General features: G+C 40.2%; 1 protein-coding gene and 1 pseudogene across 1 annotated transcript; both read right to left on the bottom strand.

Annotated features, from left to right (window-relative positions):
* Positions 1-599: 599 nt before the first annotated feature.
* On the bottom strand, positions 600-13,374 carry LOC100550754 (lysosomal acid lipase/cholesteryl ester hydrolase-like). The gene is made up of 10 exons (XM_010714486.4): positions 13,270-13,374; positions 10,337-10,475; positions 8,441-8,555; positions 7,314-7,512; positions 6,636-6,745; positions 5,187-5,323; positions 4,487-4,627; positions 3,314-3,385; positions 1,935-2,003; positions 600-984 (listed from the first exon to the last, which is right to left on the bottom strand). Exons 2-10 carry the CDS (start codon positions 10,466-10,468, stop codon positions 751-753), a joined length of 1,209 nt encoding a protein of 402 aa, XP_010712788.1. The 5' UTR covers positions 10,469-10,475; positions 13,270-13,374; the 3' UTR covers positions 600-750.
* Positions 13,375-15,065: 1,691 nt separating this feature from the next.
* Positions 15,066-24,830, bottom strand: LOC100550598 (lipase member M-like; annotated as a pseudogene).
* Between the last annotated feature and the right edge of the window lie 440 nt (positions 24,831-25,270).

The raw sequence follows: 25,270 nt of genomic DNA, 5'->3' as shown, positions 1-25,270 counted from the left end.
TTCAACAACTTAATTGCGTGTCTTAAGATTACTGCATGAGGTGACAACTGTATTGGTGGGAGTGTGGCTTGCTTGATGTATCTGCATCTTCTTATTCCTCATCTACAACCCATGTAGCTGAGGGTTTAGAGTGCGTGAACAAATCTTTGGGTGATATGTGGGCAAGGAGGGCAGGAGAATACTTGGATAAGTCCAAAAAAACAAGGTTGAGATTGTCTTTTGAAATTGAATTCCTCAGTATTTGGAAATCACTGATTGCCTGCTCTGATTCTTGTCACTGAAGATTTCTTTCTCATCATGGCAATGTTAGTAAACATGAGGAGGGAAAAAGAAAAAAGCCAAGTGCTCTGCCAGGTGGACAAAAGGTACAGTTTAAACATTGGACAATGGTACTGTGGAGTAAGATGTAAGATATACAAGAGAATATATCATTTAGGCTTACAAAAATCAGTCTTGTGTAAGTAAGAGCTGTCCAAATTAAGTTATCCTTGAAGAATGTTGCCTATTGTATTTGTGTTTTCAATTTTTATTCACATATACTTTAATTTTCTTAGGAAGAAAATTCCTAAGAAACAGTAACATCATGGAAAACCTCAAACTATGCAGAAAGCAAGAAATAAGCAAGTGCAGGTAAACACCTATACTAGAATTCTTTACTCTTGTCTCTGTATTTATCTTCAGGTATCATCCTTCTTGCGAAATAAAAACGTTGGAGATTTTACTGAATGGATCAACACTGTACATGTAGTTTCAAAGGTATTTTATTAGTAGTTCAATGATTTTCATATACATTTTCTCAGCTGCATCAAGGCCCCAAATAAAATCAAGATGTCCCCAATCAGGCAAATGCTTATGATAACAGAGATTAGTAATCCTAGAAAGCAGCTTTGCCATGTCTTTGGGATCTGCAAATTTGTCTTGTCCACCACTCCAAACGGCAATGGGCGTGCTTATCTTCTCTATCTTGTATGCAGGAGGAGTAGACTGTAAGAAAGGGAGGACATCTGAGTGAATGCTGTTATATCAGAAGCTATTTAGAAAAAGGATTCTGCGCAGAGGTTTTTGTTTCTCTTCTGCACTCATTACAGGAAAACAGTAGGAATCAAGTCCACTCTCTTAATGCATATTTCCCTAGCTCCAGTCCCTATGTATCATGGAAGGGAATGATCCATCCTATTCTTAGAATCTTTCTGCAGTGCGTGGCTATGAGTTGTCCTGAAATTTGACATCTGCTTATTCTGATCATATACATGTATGGATGTAGAAAGAGCAGTGTATCCATTTACCATGAAAAGACTGTGGAGCTTACTCGCGTGTATACCTAGCATGGAAATCTCTTTAATTTTTTGCTGGGGTAAGAAGTGCATCTGTTAGTCTTAGTTGTTATATTTAGGACTGAAGTAGCAATAATATAATTTGTCCATTTGTAATTTTGTGCATAGACAGAACTTTGCTGCTTTTCAACTGATGTCTTTGCAGCTTTTCGATCTGTAGAAAGCAACTTGCTGTAGTACAGAACGGCAGGCTCCAAATAAAATGTGCTAATTAAAAGTTTAATGATTGTCAACCATATGGAGAGATCACATATGGAGGCTCTTCCCTAACTGAAAGGCAGGCCTTGAGGATTTTTTGGAGCTTCATACTCATCCAGTCCTAGGACTTAGCCATGGATCTTGGTCTATCGAGTATGGCTGGTAAATCAGCATATCAATAAATACATCCCTGCATCAGTAGGGAAAAAAAAATGAAGTTAGCTGTCTGCAAGAAACTGCCTATGCTTTGTCTATGAACAATACACTTTTTACATTAGTTAGGTTCAGGTGAAACGTTATCTCAGAACACCTTAGACAATCCGTAGCAGCTGAGGTCATGTGTGCTGCGTTCTTAGTTTTGCCAAAGCTCAAGAAGTTCTCAGGAAAATGATATTGCCTTACCTGATTGTATTTCTTCATATTTTCCTTCCAGCCATAGTCATAAGCCTGGAATTTGTCTGCATGGAATACCTGTGGATATTGTAACAAGGACAGATAAAATGCAAGTGTTAAGAGACAGAGCAGAGTGCTGGTGCTATTTTTCTTCCCTGTGATTGAACACAAGGATCAGACAGTGCATTGGGAGTTCCTTCCTGCCCTTCCTCTAGTTGCAGGCTTTCCTGGAATGGGCCATAGGATGAGTGGCTTTGTCAACTTTACCCTTGCAAACATTCTGTCCTGTTCCCCAGCTGCCACCATTGGGATGTTTTGTTTTTCAAATTTGGCTGGAGTCACTTCAGTTAGCTGTGACGTGGGGCTGTATTCAGTTCTCACACTGTGAAGAGGACCTGTCTAGAACCTGTCAGGGTTATTATTAGTTGTGTAGTGTAATCTGTGATATCTCCTCACATCACACATCACAAGGATACATCATTTGTGTGTCAGTGGGGTCTGATCTGCTCACAGTAGTGGTGACCTTTCCAGACACACCGTTATTCTTACAAGAGTTCAGCTTCTATAAGTGGATTATAATTAGTTTGTCACTTAGCAGTAGTCTTCTTGAATCTGTTTTGTTATAAAAAGGAATTAAATGGACTCTGTCCTACTGGAAAGGTGAGTGCATTTTTTAAATTCAGACCTGATTAGTAATTTGATTAGTGTGTGGTTTTAGATAATGTGAGATAAAGTGAGAGGCCATTATGGAGCTCTTCCTCATTTATTCCCACATGGGCTGAGTTGAAGGTTTGAGTAATTGAGGATGCTATAGAAATCTGCTACCTTGCTTCCCTTTGCCAAATCTGGTTGCTGATGGTCTAGATGCTGGAGATTTGAACTCTTTATTTAGTGCTGGCAGAAACAGTTACACTGCTGTGCACGTGCAGTGCTCCTGAGCTGGCACTCTCTCGCCATGTTCTGGTTCAAACTCAGGTCTGCAGTTACCCCTCTGGAAGAGAGCTTTAACCTGGATCACATCTTTTTTCTGGCTCATCCCCTGCCTGCTCAGGTTTTCACTGTCCTCCTACTGCCTGCCAAGTGCCCAGGCTGTGCTTGAGTGCTTTTCTGCAACTTTCATGGCAAAAGCAAAGCTGGAGGCTGGAAGCCACTGGAGCCCAACAGCAGAGAGGCCTGATGTGCCATGGGGAAATCTCTTTGCTTGTTACCAAAGGGTCAGTTAGGGTAATGGTGTGGGAAGCAGTGCTCCCCCAGTGGCAGCTGCTTAGGACATGATTAGAGAAAATATGGTGGGAATTTCCCAAAACCACTGTCTCTGGACTTCCCCATGGCCTGTCAGTTGCATAAGAAGCTGTAGTAAGTGCTTATATTTCAGTATGCAGTTATACCTGCTGCCAATGTATTATATTCTGTACTGATGTTCCAGCTGGGGAATGTCCTACGTATACATCTATTCGACTCTGGAGAGAAAGCAAAAATGTTATAAAGGCAGGGATCCAATGCTGAGCAACACAATGCTGTGTTATAGCTCCATTTTAATAGGATAATCTTCAAATATCAAACAGAAAACTGGTAGACAGATACAGGAGTAGCTCATTAACAGTGTGAATCTGCACACAGATCTTTCTCCTGAAGGCAACTTATATTGAGGACGTAATACAGTACCACTGGAATCCTATGGTTCTCAACAGCAGAAAAAAACCTTCCTGTCATTTCAGAGTAGAATCCTTGCTTAACCTCCACACATGCATAAGTCTTTTGAAGACTCATTTTCTCCTTATTTTTCTGCAGGTGCTAAAGAAGCAACCTTACAAATCATGGGCTGGACTTTTCATCTGCTTGTATTTATTGTTTTCTTAAAGGGATGTTCTAATTCCATCCCCTCAGTTTCTTTCTCAGACTTACCTTGCCCTGAGGAGAACATTAGCCCTGAGGAGAACATTAGTGACTTAACCCAAGTCAAGTACTTTTCTCTAGGAATCTCATAGTGTTGCAGTCCTCAGGCACAGGGCAAGGAATTTCTGTAGCTCTCTGTGTTGTGGATTAAACTGTTCGGCCCATTTCTGAGAATAGCAAAAATGGGACATTCTCCTTTGTGTAGCTCTTTGGGACTGAATTCTGTCTCAAGTAGTCTAAAATTTGGAAACAGAAGCAGAACTTTTCCATTTTTTTAATTATTGTTCAAAGGACCATAGTGTCTGCCTGCTAAGGAATAACACTGAAGTCTGATTCCATCATCCACTGGCTCTTTTTAAAGAGCATGTGTATATGACCAAATTCAGGTCTGGTTGTCCCCAAAAGAGGACATACCTAGAGATGTATGCAATATGGCGGCAGACTAAATTCAGCCTTTTCCTTCTGAGACAGAGTATGTCTGCTTGTTGGTCTGATCATCAACTCTAGTCTTAGTCCACACAATGTCCTGTACTCTCTCTGCTGAGAACTATGCTGTGTTTTATTTACATTAATGTGTATGACAAAAGGTTAAGGATGTAGTGCAAAATATAATTTCCAAAATAACTTTAATTTTACTTTGTGTAGGTGTTTTTGCATATACTTACTGTGTTCAGATTTTGTATGTTGCCCCCAGCTATATAACAGAGTATTTTGCCACAAAATCTATCGCTGTTTGTACAGAACTGCGTCACAGGTCCTTGCATAAATCCAATCTGGTGCATGGTTCCTTTCCAGCCAAATGCTAACTGAGGGAAGGGAAAAGTGCAACACTTTTTTTCTGTTACAAGAGCATTTTACCCAGGAAACTTGATACTAGCCTAGCCTCCCAACTCTGTATTCAAAGATTTCTGAAACAGTTTGCCCTCTTAGTACCCATTGAGGTGTTATTTTCCCCATGGTGCACAAGTCATTCCTACTTATTTTACTCTCTTCGGTCCTGGAGGAAACCATCCTTCAGTTTCTAATGTTGTGGCCTCAGTGCTACTTATTTCTGAAGTCTGAGATTGTTATAGCTGTTATTACAGCTCTGTTTTACTTCCTCCTATACAAGGCCAGCAAAACCCTTGATAACAGCAGTAATGAGAGAATATCATACTCCACTGGTCCTGCTGCAAACCCAGTTTTCTCTTCTCTTGTGTTTTTCCCACCCCAGAGTTTCAGAAGAGAATTTTCAAAAGCACACAATTTATCCCAAGCTCTGTATCAGCATCTTGTCCCTTTGAAAGCTCTTTGTCTAGACTGTGCAGCCTGGACCTTGAGATGGTAAGCTGGACCTTGTGCTTTGTGGGGGGAGGAAAGACATACCCTGAGCACTGCTGCAGGAAGTTTTGTTATCTTCATCAAAGGGCCTATAGCATATGTGCAAGTGGTTACTGGGCCCAGAGCAAAGAATACTTTCACCCTTTTAGCCAGCTCAGGATATGTAGAAAATGCTATGAAGCCTGCAAACACAGAAGAGCCAATCTGAGTTAGTGAAAACATCTTCAATGGGCAAAAATAAACAAGTATGAAATAGGTAGCAAATGAGAAGTGAGACAAGATTTGTAGCCCATTTCCTGTTGTCCATGTTTATCTATGCTGCATCTTCTAGCTAAGGCAAGTGTTAATGCTAAATCCTGAAATGAATTTTATCTGGGAGGCAGAGTTCATCTTGAACATGACAGAATGTCTAAACTTTGCCTTTATCAGAACAGTTTTTACAGGTGACATGGCAGAGAGTTTTAGGTGACAAGATCAGATTCCCTCTAATATTCATAAAACTCGCTGTAAAAAGAAATAAAAATTTCAGATTATAGCCTTTAAATGGCCGTAGGTTTTTATACATCCATGGAACAGTAGAATAATAAGCTGAATACTAGAACTTTGAGTATTTTCAACTGATTGTTTACACCAGAGGCATCTGTAGGATCAGTTAGCTTTGCCTTGAGAATCTTTTAATAATCTTATGAGAGGATAAGAAAGGAAAGATCTAGACCTATGATGGTATATTATTTTCCCACAATTTCATATCTTTTTTTCCCAAACAGTTTTCCCTAATGAGTGGTTTGTTGTTCATTTTCAATCGACATCCACTTATGAACCTTACACATAAGCTATAAACATCAAAACTTTTAGCTGATTCTGAAAAAAAAGTTGCACTCAAAAGCCATAAATTTGGTTAATGCTAAAGGCTAGTTCAAGGAGAAAATATGTTATTAGCATTTTTTAGATCCTAATTTTCAGCCTCTGGCAATGCTCTTTAAATGGTAATATGGCCAGTGACTATTTAAACCATATTTCATGAGTGTTTATAAGATAGGTATTAAGTCATACAACTTAGTAATGTTAAAATTCTTCTTCCTTGTCTTCTATTATTTGAAATTGTGTATTTTATATGCATTTTTTTTCTTATTAGTTTTTCCTTGCAGTTCACAAGGAAAATAACTGTATATCTTAACACAAAAGATGAACTTAATTAAAATTCCAGGTGCAGAGAACTTAAGAAAAATGCCCAGTGCCAGTATCCAGAGTACACTAAGGAATGGCTTTTAAGTATCTAATTATTTAAAAAGTCGGACTATATTTCTAACTCCTGTTAGATTTCTTTGTTTATTAATGGCACCCAAAACTGTTTTTAGAAAAGTTTCTTGTTTTGCACTCTAATCTCAGAAGGCACTTCTCCACAGACAAAGAAAACAGCAGTCAATGGGAAGACCTACCTCCTGATCAGCTGGGAACACAGGTGATTGTGAACCATAAGTGTCCTGACCTTACCTGATGCAGTGCCTTCAGAGTGACCAATATAGTATACATCCTTTTGTCCAGTTTTATTCATGATGAAGTACAGCTCTGCTGGAATATCGTATTTACCCATTTCATCAAAGCTACAGAAGAGAAACAAAGAAAGCTGGCAGGCAGTTATCATAATGTGAATTACTGAATGTTAATTTCATTCACTGCACTGAGCAGGATCCACTGAAAGACAAGAAAAGGACAGAAGGACACATCTGTACTGATAGGTTGCTTGATGCCTTGGGGTGTCAGCAGAGGAGGTGCAAAACTGTCATATGTGGCCCCTGATAAAGTGAATTTAATCAGGGCTTTCAGTAGCAAGGGTTACAAAATACATTTCTTTTGGTTGATTTCAGCTATGAGAGATCAGCTCAGACAAGGCTGCTCAACCTGTTCCAGCTGAGCTTCTTGTTCTCCTTTTCTTAGTGCTGCCTCTCTTCTCCTCAGCATCCCCTTTCATTTACCAGTGTCTGAAATCTCTTCCTCAGCCTGTGCTCCCAACTGTGAGTACCAGTGGTCATCCTTCTTTGTCTGGCTTTTTAACTCTCCTTGCATTTTGTAGACCCTGTTTTCTAATGCTAAGCAAAAATCCCATCAGGATGAAGCTATCTAGTACCCTTGGGACCTTCCATCTTGAGTAATTCCCCCTCCCCACAATACCTGAATTGCCAGAACTCTTTCTGGGAGGGCTTAAGGGTCTTGTGTTTTAAAGACCAGGTGTTCCCTCTGCTGTTTCCCAACCAGACATCAAAGCCAGCATCTGCAAGGAGGAATCCCAGGCTATTGTTGGGCAGATTAGAAATCCAGTGGGTGGCATCTCCTAGAAAAGCATGCTGTAGGAAGACTGCGGGCTTTTGTCCTGGAAAAGATTAAAATATTCTTATACTGGAGCAGTAGTTAATGTTGATTTCAGATTTGAGTTGAGTTTCATTTGTGAGAGATTTTAAGTCTTTCCTTTAAGAAGCTTCCAGAATAATTATGCATAGATACTGGGCTGAGAAACCTGAAGAGTTTGTACCATGCAAGCAGCTTAACCATTTCATGTCATGACTGGCAAAAAAAAAAAAAAAAAAAAAAAAAAAAAAAAAAAAAAAATTAATGAGGTGGCCAGTCCCCAGCTAATTTTGCTCTGGACAGTCAATGTACAAGTTGAAACCACCTATCTACAGATGAAAAATGCTGAAGACAGAACGGAATGTGGAAGAGAGGATTGCCAATCTAACTTTGATCAGTCTTATCGTGAGGATGAAAAGGCTGGTCCAGATCTCCAAGGAAGGCATCCAAAACAAATTACAGAATAATTTTAAGGAGTAATAAATGAAGTAGTGCAATCCAAGGCACCTTGAATTCCAAGTTGAATTTTTTAATTCTATTCAGATGAAATGCATTTGGTCCTCCATGATAACCTGATTTCTCATCACATTTAAGGCTATCATCTGTCTTTCAAAAAAATGAGCATTCTTACTGATGTGCCTAGCCAGTTGTCAAGCCTCTGTTTGCTACTTTAAGTCTATATTAGAATGTTAATGGTAAATCTCTCTAAAACCCTTCCCTCAACACACATGACAGGGAAAAACTGGAATATAACAAAATTGTTGGAAAAATCTGAAATAATGACAGAGACATTAAATGTGAGGATTCTGATGGATTCAGAACTCCTGGCTAGCTGCTTTTGCTGAGATGGAAAAGCATAGAATATGCCATTGCACATGCAAGTGTGAAAGATGGGGGCACCCAAGCAGGAGTTGGATCCCAGACCTTCCTTATGTGTTATAGCTGTGCCACACCTGTATTATGCATGTTCCTCCCACTGGGAATTCTGAAAACACCAAGTATGTATCCATCCTTCGTGGTAACTTCATACTCCTCACATAGGTATCCATGATACCTGATCATTTCACTCTGTGGGAAACCAAAGGAGAGCTTATTAACACGCAAGCCATCCCATTCTGAAGCAGAGGAAGGCAGGCAGGTAGTACTTGGCTGCGCTCAGCATTCAGTACATTGCAAATCTTAAAAGCTTTCATCTCCTCACTAGACCCATGTGTCTAAAAATCAAGGTAACAGATCAGTTGCATGCTGTAAAGTGAGATGATTGGGGAAAGGAGCGTGGAAAGTCAGGTTTCCCTGTGTTCAGGTGCTGTCTCCTCAAGGGAGACTACCTCAGCTCTCAGAGCAAGTCTAAGGGAGATAATTTGTCATGTTGTGCCAGGCTGATACAGATGGTACCTTTCCAGAGAGTAATAACATGCACCAGTATTGGTATAAGACTATGCCAAAAAATGTTTTCTGTAGTCTGTAATGAGTCCTTTCCTGCCAAAGTATGGTTAGGTAAGCCATGTAAGCCTATTACAAATTCACAATACTTGAATTACTTAGTGGTGTGAGAATTTGCTGGTTGAAGGAAGGGTTCAACCTCCCTTACCACTGTACTGAGCACGGAATCATAAAATCGTTAAGGTTGATTGGAAAAGACCACTAAGATCATCTAGTCCAATCATCAGCTCATCACCACCCTGCCCACTAACTGTGTCCCTCAGCATCACATCTACACGTTTCTCTCTAGACACCCACCTCCAGGACAGTGACTCGACCATCCCCCTGGGCAGTTGTTCCAGTGCATCACCGCTCTTTCAAAGAACAAATTTTTCCCAATATCCAACCTGAATCTCCCTTGGCACAACTTGAGGATATTACCTCCTCTCCTATCACTGTTACTTGGGAGAAGAGGCTGACCCCTACCTCGCCACAGCCGTTGTAGAGAGAGTTGAAGTCTCCCCTAAGCCTCCTCTTCTCCAGACAACAATCCCAGTTCCCTCAGCTGCTCTCCATAACACCTGTGCTTCACACCCTTCACAGTTTTGTTGCCCTTCTCAGGACACACTCCAAGGCCTCAGCAGCTTTCATGCAGTGAGAGGTCCCAAACTGAATGCACTGCTTGAGATGTGGCCTCAGCAGAGTCAGGTACATGGGGATGATCACCTCCCTGCTTCTGCTGGCTGAGCTATTTCTGATACAAGCCAGGATACCATTGGCCTTGGCTATCTGGGAGTGCTGCTGGATCATGTTCAACTGGCTGTCAACTAACACCCCCAGATCTTTTTTTCCTGTGTGCAGCTTTAGCTGGAAACATCAAGGTGTGTTGGGAGATGTGACTGTACAAGCAACAGTCACAGTAATAAGCCATGTGTTTGTCATGTATCTATTAGGGTTCACCCTAAATACAGGCAGAGAAATCCTATTGTTCAGGCTGAAATTGTGTATTGTGTGCATTACCCACAGCAGTCACACTGTGGGTATGACACACACTGGAGTGTGACACACCCCAGTTGCTGCTGAGGTTAAAATTCAGTGGCCTGGATCTCCAAGCTCTCCAGCAGCTTCTGGGGACTTGCTGGGCCTTTGAGCCAAGAGCGAGAGCCAACACGCTCTATTCTAGTGCTGTGTCAGTGTCCTGGTGCAATGCACATAAATCACGTCTGTCCCCACTACATTCGGAGATGGCCCTCACTGCGGTCCTGACTCTAATGCAGTGGCTTTGGGAAAGGCAGGTTGGGGAAGTGGGCAATAGGGAGGGGGCTCTTCTTTAGACTTCTTCACATGGCCTGTTTAAGATGGTACAGTGGTAGTGGTGTTGTGAAAGACATGTTAAGAAGGTATGCAGGGAAAATGACACAACTTACAACGTTCATGAGGTCTTCAGGGTTGCGTTGCTTCCTGTACAGTCCTTCCTCTGATTTCAGAGCATGGAGTGCTGTGAATCCTGCTGAAAAGGCAACAGCTTGGGAGCACAGCAGCATGAGGAGACACCACATCTTGGGGCTGTGTGAAAGAGCAGATGCAGTATGCTTGCTTTAGGAAGAGAGAACTGTGATTTCACAGGAAGCCATGCATGCGGAGTTGCTTGACTCATCCATTTGCCATAACAACAGGATTCTTCACCAGCCCAATTCTGCCACTTCATCCAAGAGCCTTCTCTGCTATCTTCATTTTTTCCCTCATTTTTTCTATTGCTAGTTCTGAACCCAGTGTTTCTCTGTCTCTCAAACTGATGGCTGTTACCACTGTGAAACCATGGAATTATTCATTTTTAGAGCAGTTTACAATGGAAACTGACTGTGTTTTGCCAAGGGTCTCTATCCTTTCTCTCTAAGAAGCAGCTGTCATTGAAAATCTTGTGGGGAGGTGACACCTTGCTCTTTCTGGCTGGACTGTATGGTAGCTATTCTGAATGGAAATTGGAGAGTGCAGTCTGTCTAGAAACAGCTTAGGCTGATGCCTCTTACAGTAGATATACTTCCAGGCTTTAGTCTTTGTTTTCCCAGAACACAGTTGATGACTATAGAACACTTCCCTCTCTGTGCCTCCCTGAACTTTTTGTCAGCACACAAATTCTATTTCCAAAGTTCCCTAGAAAAAGGAAGAGCATGCCATGTGTCATAGAAAGCTACTGGTTAGGGACTGTGAGTTGAATCTGTTTGGATAGCAAAAGAAATACTGTTGTGTTCAGTGCTTCTTGCCTACAAAAGAGCTGCAAATAAGTGGGATAGGAATTTTCTTTCCAGTGTGAAGAAATTCACAAAAAGGATTCATCCATGCAGCTCATGATTGGACTTACATTTCTGGAAAAGCTCTGATATCTCTAATAATGATTGTGTGCTGTGTCTGCTTGTGTGAGGAGAGAATAAGGGCTGGAAAAAGATAAGTAGCAGTCATTCTGCAAGTGGATAACAATCTTACAGATCAGATTTAATACCTAAAGTTCAACAGTAGGATCTATGGGACAAAAGTGATGAGTAATGCAATGTAATGTTTCAGCTCACTGAGGTTTCTTGTAAGACTGACACACTAGTGGTGACTGGGGACATTATGGCTCTTGTAGGCTCGGTTTCCTCAGAACAGGGCATGCTTCTGTCACTGTGGGTGTTTATCTTTGTTCATCGTTCTGTCCATCCTGTTATTATTTTTTTATGTCACTGATGAACTTCTGCTAAGTGCAACATTGAGATACAAGTCTCTGAAGTAATGGGGTTCCCAAGATCTCCTGAGGGGAAGGACTATTCAGGGGATTTGTGCCAGCTGTAACGTGTTCTACAATGAGCTGAGCAGTCAGCACAAGTGACATAGCCAGCTAACCAGCATTCATACAGCTCCAAGGCAGCCACAGTACGTGTGCCTGGTCATCAGGATTCGTGAGGGAATTTCATAGGAGACCCATCTGCATTAGGAGGTAAATAAGGTTTGGGTAAAAAGTCTTTCTGAGACTGTGCATTGCTAGGTACACTGAACACAGAGAATCTGATTTTAATGAAGGACAACAGTTCTCCACATTCTGGATTCTACTTTTAGTGTCAGGTATCTGCTATAGCAAGACATGTCACTCATATGGGCTTGGAAATTGAGCTGTAGATTAAGAGAAAATAAGAGTATTTCCCTGGCAAACAATGCGGAAGATTATCAGGATTTAGGGGGGCGGGGGGAGGGGGAGGAGGCAACCAAGAGATTTTTTCACTCTGAATCTCCTATGAAAAAAGTAGTTCTGGCTTTTTCTGATCTTCAATTTAACTTTCAAATTTTACTGAACAAACTTAAAGAAGCCAAACCTCCTTAGTCATCAGACAACTGCAATGAAGCAGAGTTTGGAAACACCCAAAACTTTAAACTTGGCATCAAAACAAATACCATTCAGTTCTGTTTGTATATTGAATACTTCTTAATTTTTGTTGTCCAAACAGGAAGACTTCCAGCTACAAGCTGAGTCAGCACAATAGTCCTTTCTGCTTTCTGTTGTTTTATTTTGTCCCAGTGGGAGTAAAATGCAGCTCCCTGTCTCTGTACATAGAATCTCATTTGGGAAGAAAACACTTTGCTAATGTCTCAGCGTGCTTTCAAATCTCTAGCAAATCATAATGGGGCAATGAAGAGGCTAAATCACTCCTCTTGTTAGGGCAATTTTTTCTCAAAGCACTCAATTGTCACATAGCTTATCTGGCATGCCTCACAGGCTTTCAGGTATTCACCTTTTAAATCAGATGCAGCAGGCTAAGTAACATCAGTCTTAGCAGGTCAGAGCTCCAGTAAGCTTCAGGAGCAAAGACTTCAAGAGAAATGAAACTATAGGGAAATGCTAGATATGGTAAACTGTCAGAAAAGAAACAGGAGGAAAAAGTCAGAGAAGGAAATGCCCTTGAAAGATCTTTTGGGACTTTTAAGGGTTAGTGAAATTGTGCTACAAGACCTTCAGAAATTTATCCATATAAATGAGAATCTGTTGGTTTACTAATAAAATGCACATATGCATGGAACTTCAAGAACTGAATGTCCAATTTATATACACTGCTTCAATACTCAGACTTTAATTCTCTTGTTCTTAGACTGAATAAATAAGTAGAGGAAAATGAAACAGTCACTCTTTTTCTTTTTTTCACTGCAGGTTGAACTTATTAGTCTTCCAACTTGAGCAAATGTACTTCCATGCATAGCAATAGGCTTACAGATCAGAGAGGAAACAAGCCATCTATTCTTACAATTGACTGCACAAAACCAGGACTGCATGTCTTTATGGAGATAGGCAACAGAGAAAGAGATCACGAACACATATGTACAAGCAACTTACCTCTGCTCTGACTGCCTTACTTGTGTCTTTGGCTGCAGTTCCTTGTCTGTCTCCAGCAGCAGAATGATTCACTGGCAGAAACCTATGCCAATAAAAGGAAGTCCAAACACAATGAGCACTTCAGGATAGCAAGTGTCATGAGTTGGCAGCATGTATTGTAGAGCATGTTTAACTGCTGATTTGGCAGTGCTTCAGAAGTGAGGAAATCTTTGTGATGAAAAAGATCTTCCAGTTAAATTCACAAAACCATGTATCAGGAGAGGTTAACAATTGCTTACATACCAGTGGTTATGATATTCAGCACAGACCTGGGCATTCCAGTTCCCTGGGCTGTGGCAGACCTTGACCTGTAATGTTTCACGTTTTGAGGGCTGCTTTAAATATAATATTTTAGGATGAAGAGTAAGAAGTGTCTAATTTCTCACAACATACTGTCTGAAGAATATTCTTCTTGCTACTAATCTGCATTTATTTATGTTAACTTCAAATTTATCATTGCACACACATTCCTAAATGTGTTTTTGAGTGAGGACCACAACTCTGGATATCCATATTATTCTCGATTACTCTCTCAGAGTTGACACGGCTCGCATAGAGACACTCTCATGTCAAAGAAGGCTTGAACACTTTGTAAAACCTTTCTCCCAGGGAGAGAATAAACAAGAGTTATTGTTTCTCCCTAGCTATTTTCAGAAACTTTGAAAACACTGTATCTTTGGGGGCCCTCTTCCTGACTGCTGGATTAATTGTGGTCAGCTCAGAGGCTCATTCTCACTGAAACTGATGGCTAGAATGATGACTAGAAGAGCACCTTGTTTTTTTAGGCAGCCATTTAGGCTACAGTCAAAGCAGAATCCTCATGCCTGAGTACCAGGCTTTTGGCTGATGAATTCATAAATATCTTTGGAAGAACTTGTGTTTTGTCATAGACTGACTGCTGAGCTTTTAGAAGAGCAGCAGATGAAAGATACATTCTCAGCTGCTAATACAATGCTGTAGGGTGGCAGAGGAAGGAGAGAAGTGACATAAGAACAGGATATCAGAGAAGACACAGTAACAGTTCTACTTTACATACAAAGTAGAGAACATGGTTTGGGTTGTGTGGTGCTGAACTACCTTATGGGGTTACACCACAATGAGAGCATTATGTGGAAAGATGAAAAAGATAGAGTTATGTAATGTCACCTGCAAACTATCTGAGTGCGACAGCTGTATCTGCTGGTTAGCATCCCAGACTTCACTCATCTTGATTCAAATGGAGACTGAGGGTGACACTGTGAAAAAGTGACACCCTAAGTGCACTGTATTTCTTTTCCACTAATGACATTTCATTGTGGAGATGCAGAAAGCTATAATACTGTAGCCTAATAACCAAGGAGGCTACCCTTCAAGTGAGTGCTTTTATGCAATAACTACATCACTGCAGCAAGGTTTGTAGAGACAGATTTCCCCCAGGAGATGGAATAGGATGATAATTTCTTCAGCGCTTTTTCCAAAGCACTCTTTCCAGCCTAGGGAAGGGCTCTCTTTCAAATGAAAACAAACCAACTTTTTTTTTCTTTTTCTTTTTCAGTACCGAACATTTTGTGTGAACTCTGTTTTTTCTTTCTGATTTTCATATTACTAATAAATGAAAACTGATAAATGCCGTAACTGCTGGAGTTATCTCAGCTTATACAGGCCTTTCAAAAACTGCCAACCCAATAAACTGAGAAATTATGTAATCAGTGGAAAACTTCTTGAGATCAATGATCACATTCAGAGAAAGTCAGGCAGGTAAGACTACTGCTTGTGAGTTAAGGATATTTCTGCACCAGATCAATAATTTCACTGTAAACACACAAAAGTATATCCAATCTCTAGATGAAATCCAAGTGTGCCCATTCAGGAATCATCTTGTGATAGAGAAGCCTCTTAATCTGAGAAAGTAAAATGGCCACATCCTTGGGATCTGGGAGCAAGTCTTGTTCCCCAGTCCATACTGCAGTTGGTAAATTATCTGTTCTAATTTGTATAGAGGAGGAGTAGCCTGGAAAACATGGAGCAGTGCTGGAATGAATGTCCAGTAAAGAAGAATAACCTTTAAACATGCATCTGGTGTTTTCTTAGGTCAGTGTTCAAAGTAGGGTTGCCTAAGACAAAGGGCGGGGAAGTGCCCTTGCTTGCCTTTTCTGTCTGTGTTCACAGTGATGATCAGATGACAATACAGGCAAAGGAAACACACCTCCTGAGCTGACAAACAATTGCAATTAAATCTTTGCTCTCTCAGCTAGGAAACTGTAGGGCAGGAGCCCAGAACAAGACAGAGGATGTCTGGATAAACTTCTGTCTTGGTCCTCATCTCACATACTCCTTTTGGAGTGCTGGTCAGCCCCAGAAGACACACATAGTCTGGTTAGAAAAGACAAGGTGTCACAAGCATGAAAAGAAGCATGAGGTGACTTCTGTAGTAGAAGAGAGGAAGCTGCTTAGGATTCCTGAATTTGGAGAATAGGGGCCAGCACAGGGACAGGAGACAGGCTTAAACAATCACGAGCGGTATGAAGAAAGAACACAGGAAGTAATTATCTCATTATTTCTCAGAACACAAAACCTAGAAGGCATCCAGTGACTTTCCAGGGGCAAGAAAATTCAAGACAAACCAAAGGAAGCTACTTTTCATGCAAGCCATCATCAAAACACATAACATTAAACTCCTAATGACAGACTGTTGTGGAAACCTAAAGGGTCAGAGGGTCAAGGATGGGCTCAGAGTCTTGGATGGAGGAGAGGTTGCTCAGGGTGTGTGTAAGGTCAAAGTCGCCTGTGTCCAGAATCTAGAGGTAGCTTTTAGACACATTAGGACTCACCACTTGCCTTATTCCTGATACTGTTTCCCTTTGGCAACTGTCAGCCATGCTAGTAGGCAAAATTCCTCTTTGGTCTGATCCACTAGATGTTCTTTTTCAGAATTCATTTTCCATCTCTTCTGCCCTTCTTTCTTATTATTACTATTGGCCATTTCATGAAAAAAGGTTTGATCTTCTTATCTTTTTTCATTCTATTTTTTTCCTTCTTTCTTCTACTTTATTCCTTTTTTTCTCCTTTTCTCTTTTTTTTCTCTTTTTTTTCCCAGTTTCTGTTGACATTAATGCTTGCATTTTTCTCTGTTAACTTCCAAACTGGAAATCATAATACAAATGGTGGTGGCTAAGTCCTTCTACATGTATTCAGAAACTGTGACTCCTAATACATCATTATTCTCTTTCCCTGTGCTTCTGCATTGCCAAAGGGTGACAATATTGTTTCACTGAATGGTACCTGTTGGTATTTCTCGATGTTCTTCTTTGAACTGCCCCAGTCATAAGCTTGGAACTTCCCTGAATGGGCTTCCTAATAGAATGAACCAGAGAAGAGTAGTTACAACGCTGTCATTCAGGAAGGTTATGGGATTTTTCCCTACTAAGCCTATGACACAAATCCAAAGCCTCAGCTGAAGCTTTTCTCTTTTAAGAACTATGAAAGAGACAGCAGTTAGTTAAAAGCCTCAAGCAGCAAAAATGAGTTGAACATTTTTATCCACGTCAAAAGAATCAGTGCACCTGTAGAAAGACCTAGGGATGCTGTCACAGGCATCTGTAACCTTGCTACTAGTGACTGCCTCCAGCTAGTGCCCTTCCATGCTGTTGCCGTATCCCCTTCTGACAGTCATGTTACCATCCCTCAGCTCTGGGAGTGGCTCCTTTCTAGGTTTTCACTTCTCCCTCCTGTTTGAATACAGAAGTCACCATTTCTAGGTTTCCCCTCTTGCTCCTTGGCTTGGCCTACTGCATGCATTGTTCCACCATAAGAGAAGCCACCAGTGGGATTTAATACTGAGGCAAGGTGTCTGTTAACTCCTATAATAGTAATAATAGCAATAACAACAACAGCTTGGGAGTATTACTCCCGCATGTCTGTACCTGCCAGTCTATGACTAGATGCTGAATTAAACCTCAGTCTATTTGCAGAGCTCCCTCACCATACCTCTGTAGCCTTTCTTCCTTACAGGTCTGCAATGGTTATGAAAACAACTTATCATCTAATATCTCGTGTGAATTCATAGCCAAGATGTTACTTGATTTTGAGTAAATGCCTGTGCAGCTGTAACTCAAACACGTTCTTGTGTTTGCTATGTTGAAAAGTGCACAAGCTTTTCCTGCAAATTCACCCTGCTTGCAAGTGACTCCTGCTCCGCTGCAGGGCAGAGCCCACAGTGCTGCCATGAAACCTCTCTACATAAAACAATCTGTATGACAAGCCCAAAGAGAAACAGGCATATTCTATCAGCATTGCTGATGGACAGTACTTTGTAAATGAATAAACCATTTATTATTTATAGTTCTATTTCTGCTCACAAACGGAAAACTTGGAAAACAAGACATGAAAATACAAGGGTCCTTATTCACCAAATCTGATATTCTACAAAGCAGCTGATGTCTCTGCTCATTTCTTGACCCCACACTAGAGAAATAAACGGTGATTTCTTAAAGCAGGCTCTGCACTGAAGTGCTGACACCATTTGTACAGGATACTGGATACACAATAATATACATCTGCATATACATCTGCATATACAACCTCCAGCATGCACAAATTCAGTGTTTCACTGTTGGTTTCACATGTACCTGTGTCACACAGGGTATTTCTGTTCTGCTGGCAAAAGAGAGATCAGTGGAAAATAATGTGTTGAACTGAGATATTAATTGTGAAGAACAGATTGCACGTATTTCCTGGCAGTGAGCAATGTTTTCCGAGCAAGATATCAGCTACCCGCATTCCATACAGTACAACCAGGGGTTAGAACTTATTTTGTGTGCCAGAAGTCTGATCACTTGTACCTGACTCCAGTGGATTATGTTTTGCACAGAAGTTCCAGCATCAGTTCGTGCAATATACACTTTGACCCGGTTCTGAAAGAAAATATTCAGTGAATGTTCTCTTCCTCCCTCTTACTCAGCTGCGCATCGTAAGCAGCCAGAGCAGCATCTTGTACCAATAAAACGAAGAGAAAGCACAGTGGTGTGACCAGAGACTCCCCTAGAACTCCATGTGCATCAGGTTTGGAGCAACAGAAAAAGGACAGCTGCCAATCAGAACATTTTCCAGGATGATCAAGAACCTGAAAGAATCTAACAGATGGAGAAGGCCTAGGTGGAAAGTCAGCAGTCTTCCTACCACAGCAAGTGATTTATTTGGGAGTCTTGAAGCAGCTGTGGAGCTGTAGAGATGGTGCCAGGTGCTCTTGTGAGGAGAAAGGCCATGCTGCCCTGCCAGCACTGGGGTAAACAGTGGATAGCACTGTCTGGTACTGGAACTGTTCCCTGCTGTTTTATGCAAAAAAAATAGAGTTCTGGCTTCATTGTACAGGATGGGAGGTAGGTTTTGGGAGCAGAAGCTTAAACTGTTGTTCAAACTGGTAAGAGCAGTACATACCATGTCAATGTTATTCATGTTACAGCCCTGTACATTGAAGACGACATTTCTACAAAGCTTGGCAAAAGCATGGTGGCTGCCTCCTTAGACATTCAGTCTGGGTAAGGAATTCTCTTTTGCCAAGCAAACCCTGTGAAAGAAAGGTAGCATTCATTTCAGAATGTGCACTGTATAATGTTCCTTTAAAAAGGTTTGGACCCTGTTCCTCTTGCCCAGAGCTTTTGTTGGTTCTCATATTTTCTTCCTTTGTGAGATGATGTTAACACAAACAAGAACGATCCTAGGTGTTTTCCATTGCATCAGCCTGTCAGGCATTGCCCAACTTGTGTTACATCATTTTTTAATGAAGGTATATGTTAAATGTTAACTCTGATTATATTTTAGCTCTAAGCTTGCAAATAATTCCATGCATAAGTAGCATTGCACATATGATCTGCCACACTGATTTGAGGCTGATTTTCATATCACTATGAATTAGCGAGTGCACTCATTTCTGGTTTTAGTGTTTGCTGGTCTGGAGATCAAGAAATTAATTTTTTACTGCTGCAATTAATGGCAACTGATAGGATAAGTAACTGGATGTTTTGCGGGCAGATCCAAGACTGTGTAGAAACCTAACCTTGTGTGTACTTGTGTGCTATCCTAAAAAACATCACACATTATTCTCGTTGGCCTCCTTTTTCCTTTTTGTGTTAGCTCAGTTTGCCAAAATCTGCAAAGACAAATCAAGAAACATTTTTCCTACAATTTCCAGCTCATTGTCGCATGGCTGGCACCTTTAAAAGATGTTAACAATGACACCTGATGAGAGGAAATGACTTTTGGGCTCAGAGTATCCTCTATGGCCACAAATTTGGAATTACTGATAGGCTGCACCTGGATGGTAGCGTGGCAGCTCCTTAGCCATTCAACCTGCTTCTTTCATGCCTTTAAAAGCTGAAGATTAGAGGAAGTTCTAATTTAGTTTGTGGAGCCACCAAAAAGTTGCTTGGAAGAACCTTTTTGGAAGTTTCATCTGGAGTCCTCCTATAAGCAGAAATATAAGCAGAAACAGACCAAGCTAGCTATGGCTTTTTCTAGAGGGATGCTGGAAATCTCGAGGGTCTGCGTTGCTGTGCTTCTCTGGGTAACTTGTTCCAATATCACGTTACTGTCCTACAGAAAAGCTTTTCCTGTTGTCCTGCATGAACTATAATCATAAGGTGAATTTACCTACCTGCAAATAGGTAAACTTTATAAAGTGCTATACCTTCTATATGTCCCCTATAAGAGCTGAGCAAAAAAGTGTAGATAATCCTACGTGTACCCAGAGCAGTTTTTCAGGAAGGTAAAGGAGTTTTATTGCTGGGCTTCTGGCATACTTAGTAGCAGTGACAGGTGCCAAAGAAAAAAGAGTTTGATTTTCTGTGCCACTTCTGGCATTGTTGAAAAAGCAATGAAAGCTGAAGAAATAAAAACAAGGTGAAAAGAAAATCATTTTTGTACCTCAGACTTTTTGCAGTATTTATGTATACTATTCTGCTATTTCAAAACTACAGGCAGCCTTGTTAGTTTTTCAGAGGCTGTAATTCAGCCTGGCTTGGTATGGAGTATCTCTGCTCCTTGTATTATCAGTTTGTGGTCTTACTTCCCACATCAGAGACACTAATTTATATGTTTTGCATTTGCAATTTTCTCCTGAGTTCATTTAAATATAAGTAAACACTTTGATGTACGCATGTGTTTGGTATAGTGTTGTGAGTTGCAGATGTTTTCCTTTCTTTCAATCCCTTTTATGTATGTATGTATGTGTTTTGCTATCCCAAACTGGCCAATGTCCTTCTCTTCCATCCTCTTTCTATTTTGTTTGTGGGTTGTTTTTTTTTGTGTGTGTGTGTGTGTGTATTTTTTTGTTTTGCTTTTCTTTTCTGTGTGGGTTTTTTGCTTTTTATTATTATTATTATTATTTTTAGCTAGCCGGCTGCTGTTGAGCACACACATCTCAAAAGGAACAAAAAGGCTCAAAATAATTTCTGGTATAATTCTAAGCTGAAGCACTTACAGCTGTGGTACATTTGACCCCTTAGGTTTAATCATCTTTACAATAAATTAAACCTGCCTACATGCTGAAAACATCTCATCATGTGTTTTTTATTCCAGCAAAGAGCTGATAAAAAAGCGCAGGTACATTGAGTGTCTCAAACTAAGCTTTACTCCTATTTTCCTGAAGTGTTGATCTGCTATGTGTAACTTACCAATGGTGGTGCCTTGTGAATAACCAACATAGTATAGCTTTTCCTGTCCAGTCTTCTTCACAATGAAGTTTATTGCTGCTGGAAGATCAGACTTGGCCATCTCATTAAAACTGCAGGTAGGAGATTGAAAGAGAGGTGTGCATAATTTAAGATATCATTTGAATTTACGTTCTTATTATAGACTTGTTGGCAAATGAGGTATTCTGTGAATCACTTAGCTGTTTTAGATCCAATGTTTAGGGGCACTGCATATAGAAAATACTACTTGAGCTTTGCTGGGCTATTTTCTCCCCTGACTTCAACAAGAGGATTCTGACTTCAAGGAGCATTGGGTTGAACTGTAAAGGACTACCTACAAGTAACAAGTGGTGATACATTAGAAGAGATCTTGCTAATGGATTCATGCATTTTACACAACTTGCCAGTAAATGGTGTATTTTTCAGTGTTTGTTAAGATAAGTAGAAAAACTGTTTTGCATCTTTTGTGATTTTTTTTTTTCTGTCATTCAAATATACGAGCCAGTGTTTCTAAAAGCCCTCCAAAACTGGAATAGTTGGGACACAAGTTGTGAAGATCCCTCTGAACTTCCCTCACACTGTGCCTCCAGCCTGAACTCTGCTAGCAATATAGAAGGTGAGTAGTCTGCACTACTGTTAAGCCCATGTAATTGCATAAAGACATCTCAGCCAATGTGAATGTAAATAAAGCTTTTTAAAAAGTAATATATGATAATAATATGATTGAACCAAATGAGATTAATATACTCCTCAATGTTTTGACCTACCTGAAAGCCCAGAACTCATCTTGATCAGTGGAATAATTTTGATGTTCTCTGGACCAGCGATTCCCTCTGCTATTTTCCATCCAAATATCATAGCCAGCATCAGCTAACATGAAGGCCAAGTTGCCGTTGAGCAGGTTTGTGACCCAGTTACTGGCATCTCCCAGTAGTCCATGTTGGAGAAATACAGCAGGTTTTGCATGTATGAAAGCCGTACCAGAAACAAAACAACATTTCATAAAATTTCTTGTTTTTTTTCTGGTAGTTAAGGGATATTGCTGTATCATATTCAATATTGGGATTTGGCCTTGTACCATCTTTAAGGGAGCTAGCTGATCATAAGAACTGAGTATGCCTGTCTGTAAAGAGAGGATCTCTTGTAAGATCAATGGGAACCTAAGTCCAATTATCAGCAACAGTGGCTTGGCAGCCTCAGGTCACTGTTTGTATATTTTAAGATGCTTAATACTGATAGGAACAAGGAAGATATGGGATCATTTGCAGACATTTCATGTATCCAAAATATGAATCAGACACTGAAATTAAACAGGTGCAAGACAAAATAAACTCAGAAGCTGGACCTGCTTTTGCAAAATGGGCTGATTGGACAGGCTGCACCTTCTATCTGATGTACACACGCACACACGTACATATATCTGAACTTTACTCAGCAACTCCTATTATGAAGAAATTACAATGCTTAATTCATATCAGTAGTTTTTTTACTATAAGCAGAGGTGCTTGACATAAAATCCTGTTGACATTGCAAGCTGCTCAAGGCAGCTAGAATGCTCAAATTTCACTTGTGTGCACAGACTCTGGTAGATTTCTTATAACTCTGCAGTATCTCTTTCTAGAACACCTATTAGTGAACTGTACCTGGATTTTCCTGATTTCGTGTATCATAGGAGATTTTGTTAATAGTAATGATATAACCATCTTCAGTCATTACTTTGTACTCCTTGCTGGGGTACCCTTTGTATGTAATAAGTTCATTCTGCAAGAGAAAGAACAAATGCATTTGTTTGCACAAGTTCTTTTCATACACTACCTGCCTAAGATATTTGTTACAAATAAATATTAGAGAGCAAAAACAACTGGGGTTTCTTTTCAGGTTTTTAAGTATTTGTATGAAACAATATTAGATGGGGATATTGCAACCCCTAAACTACCACTAAAATTCCTTTGTTCCTTGTGTGACTGCCAGGGTTTGACTATTCAGTGAAAATAATTTTTAAAAACTGTTGCACCTCTGACATCTGATCACAAATCCTTGCATTATGGTGATGCAAGAACTATTGTAGCATGATAGCAGGAGCTTGCATTTCCCAGAGCTGAGATGAGGAGCTGCCTGGGTGCGTTTATGAAAGAGGATAGTTTTTTTTAGAACCTGTACTTGCAGAATTATTCAATGTAACTTTTCATGCAGGACAGAAAAAAGAAAAAAACAAAACAAAACAAGATTCTAGCAAGTGAATACAGACCTAAACGAGCTTGCTTGGTTGAGATGTGCTCTTCTGAAAAGCTGTCTGTTTCAAATCTGCTCTTCTCATTTGAGTTACTAGAAATTCAGAGTCTTCTTTGCTGATACTGGCAGAGCATTCCAGATGTTCATTCTTTCAGATACAGGGAGAGTGCCAAACTAGTAACTGATATTAAAAGGAAATTAATACTGCAGATGTACTAAGGAGAGGAGTTTGATTTGTAGCAGAAAACAGTAGCATGTAGAGTGATTAGGGTTGGGTAAATGAAGGCAGCTTGTCTACCTTTTTATTCACAATACTTAGAAATTTCTCTGCTGTGAACCACGCATTCCTTTGTCCCCAGGTAATTCCATCAAGAAATTTACATTATTCATAAATGCTTCAGGATCATTCTTTTGATTCCTTCTGAACAACTAATTCCTTGAAACAAATACATCACAGCAAAAAATGGCCATATCTTCTCTCTGGATAAAACAATGTATACACCCATCAGGAGTCCTGCTCTGCACTTGTGTCCAGGCAGGTTCTGTGCTTTTCTGTGAGAGAAGTCTTGCTCAAAACTAAATGCAGTTAGTCTGGTGCTCTCTACTTGTTAATTAAACTGAACAAAGCTGACATTAAACAAGTCTGAGGGAATTTGGCAGCAGTGTGGATTCTCTGCTAACATTTGTTAGAACGTTACTCTTCATCAAGGTGAAAAGCGTCAGAAAATCCAAGGAAAGGAGCATTTTTGTAGAAACTAATTACATTCCTTCTTTGGAGAAGGAAGTCACTTGTGTTACAAAGCCAAGTCCCTATTCTGTATGTTAATTAGAGAACTTTTCTAGGTTACTCTTGGGGATGCTAGAGTTATTGGGTAAATCAGTTAAGTTATTTATCATCTAGATAAGGATTAAGGCTTCTAAATGAAGCATTTATTTGTAGTTGCCTAATGTAATTTATATAGAACTGCTCAGTGCTGAAATTCGTCCAATCTGTAAAATGAGGATAGGGAAAGGAAGAGAGAGCTTTGATAAATGTAACTGATAGGTAAGGACTGTATGTAATTACATCCAGGCTTGTTTATGGAATTAGAACTGGAAAAAAAACTGTGAGGAACTGGCCTGTTTGAATGAATATGCAGCAACTTTATAATCTATGATCTCAGCTCAAAGATGATGCAGGATGTTTGGATGAGTATTCTCTCTGCGATGTACAAACACCTGGAGCCTGTGCTGAAACCTCAGTGATCCCAGTGACATATCTCTGAGCTGGACTGAATTAGCAAGCAAATCTACTGCACGTGTTACTTTCCCACTCAATGAGATTGTGATTGCTTTCCTTCATGAGGAAGCTTGCTTTTTTTTTTTTAATCACAAAACAAATGCACAATTTATATTCTTGCTTCCTTCTTTCTGATATTACTGATATTCTGATATCTGTCTCTTTTGTAGGAAAAGGAAGAAACATTATAAAACTTTTTGCCTAGCTGCTCTTAGGTAAGTGAAAGTGTTACTAACCTTGAGCCAGAAATCGTGTGTTCTGCTGAGTGGCTGAGGGATGGAAGACTCATTTTGTGGGTGTTTGAAAGCAATGCTGGGCAAAGAAGGCAGTGAAGTCTTGATCATCCAGTGTTTCCCCCACAATCATGCAAAATATTGCCAATAAACATCAATTTCTTTCCCATTCCTCATTCCCTGTGCTAATGCTTGAGCTTTCAGGTTTCAGCAGAGAGGTGACTCCTTTTATTCTCAGATTTCATTCTTTTCATCTCCTTAGACATTACATATGTAACTGCCTTCTCTTTACAATCACAGATGGATTTTTAAGGAGAATACCAGCTTCTGTGGAGTGGGCACTGCAGGATCAGGACAGGATTTGTTCTGAGAACAAATATCATACCTCAGGAAACTGTAAATATAGAATAAGTTTCTTGTTAACTTGCAGCCTGCCAATTCCAGCTTTTCATCTTATGTAGAAAGAATGGGATACACTCTGACTCTTTGATCACAGATCACCAAAATTGGAAAAGACCTTCAAGATCATCCAGTCCAATCATCCTCCCATC

The sequence above is a fragment of the Meleagris gallopavo genome, chromosome 8, assembly GCF_905368555.1.
Source record: "Meleagris gallopavo chromosome 8, MGAL_WU_HG_1.1, whole genome shotgun sequence".
NCBI classification, from domain to species: Eukaryota; Metazoa; Chordata; class Aves; order Galliformes; family Phasianidae; genus Meleagris; species Meleagris gallopavo.
This window is presented reverse-complemented; position numbering and strand designations above follow the sequence as displayed.

Coding starts and splice junctions, on each gene's coding strand:
- LOC100550754 (XM_010714486.4), bottom strand. CDS start 10,468: ATGTGGTGTCTCCTCATGCTGCTGTGCTCCCAAGCTGTTGCCTTTTCA. Junction 5,324..6,635: donor CTCTGAAGGCACTGCATCAG/GTAAGGTCAGGA, acceptor CTGTGTTTGCAG/GCTTCATAGCATTTTCTACA. Junction 2,004..3,313: donor ATATAATACATTGGCAGCAG/GTATAACTGCAT, acceptor CAATATCCACAG/GTATTCCATGCAGACAAATT.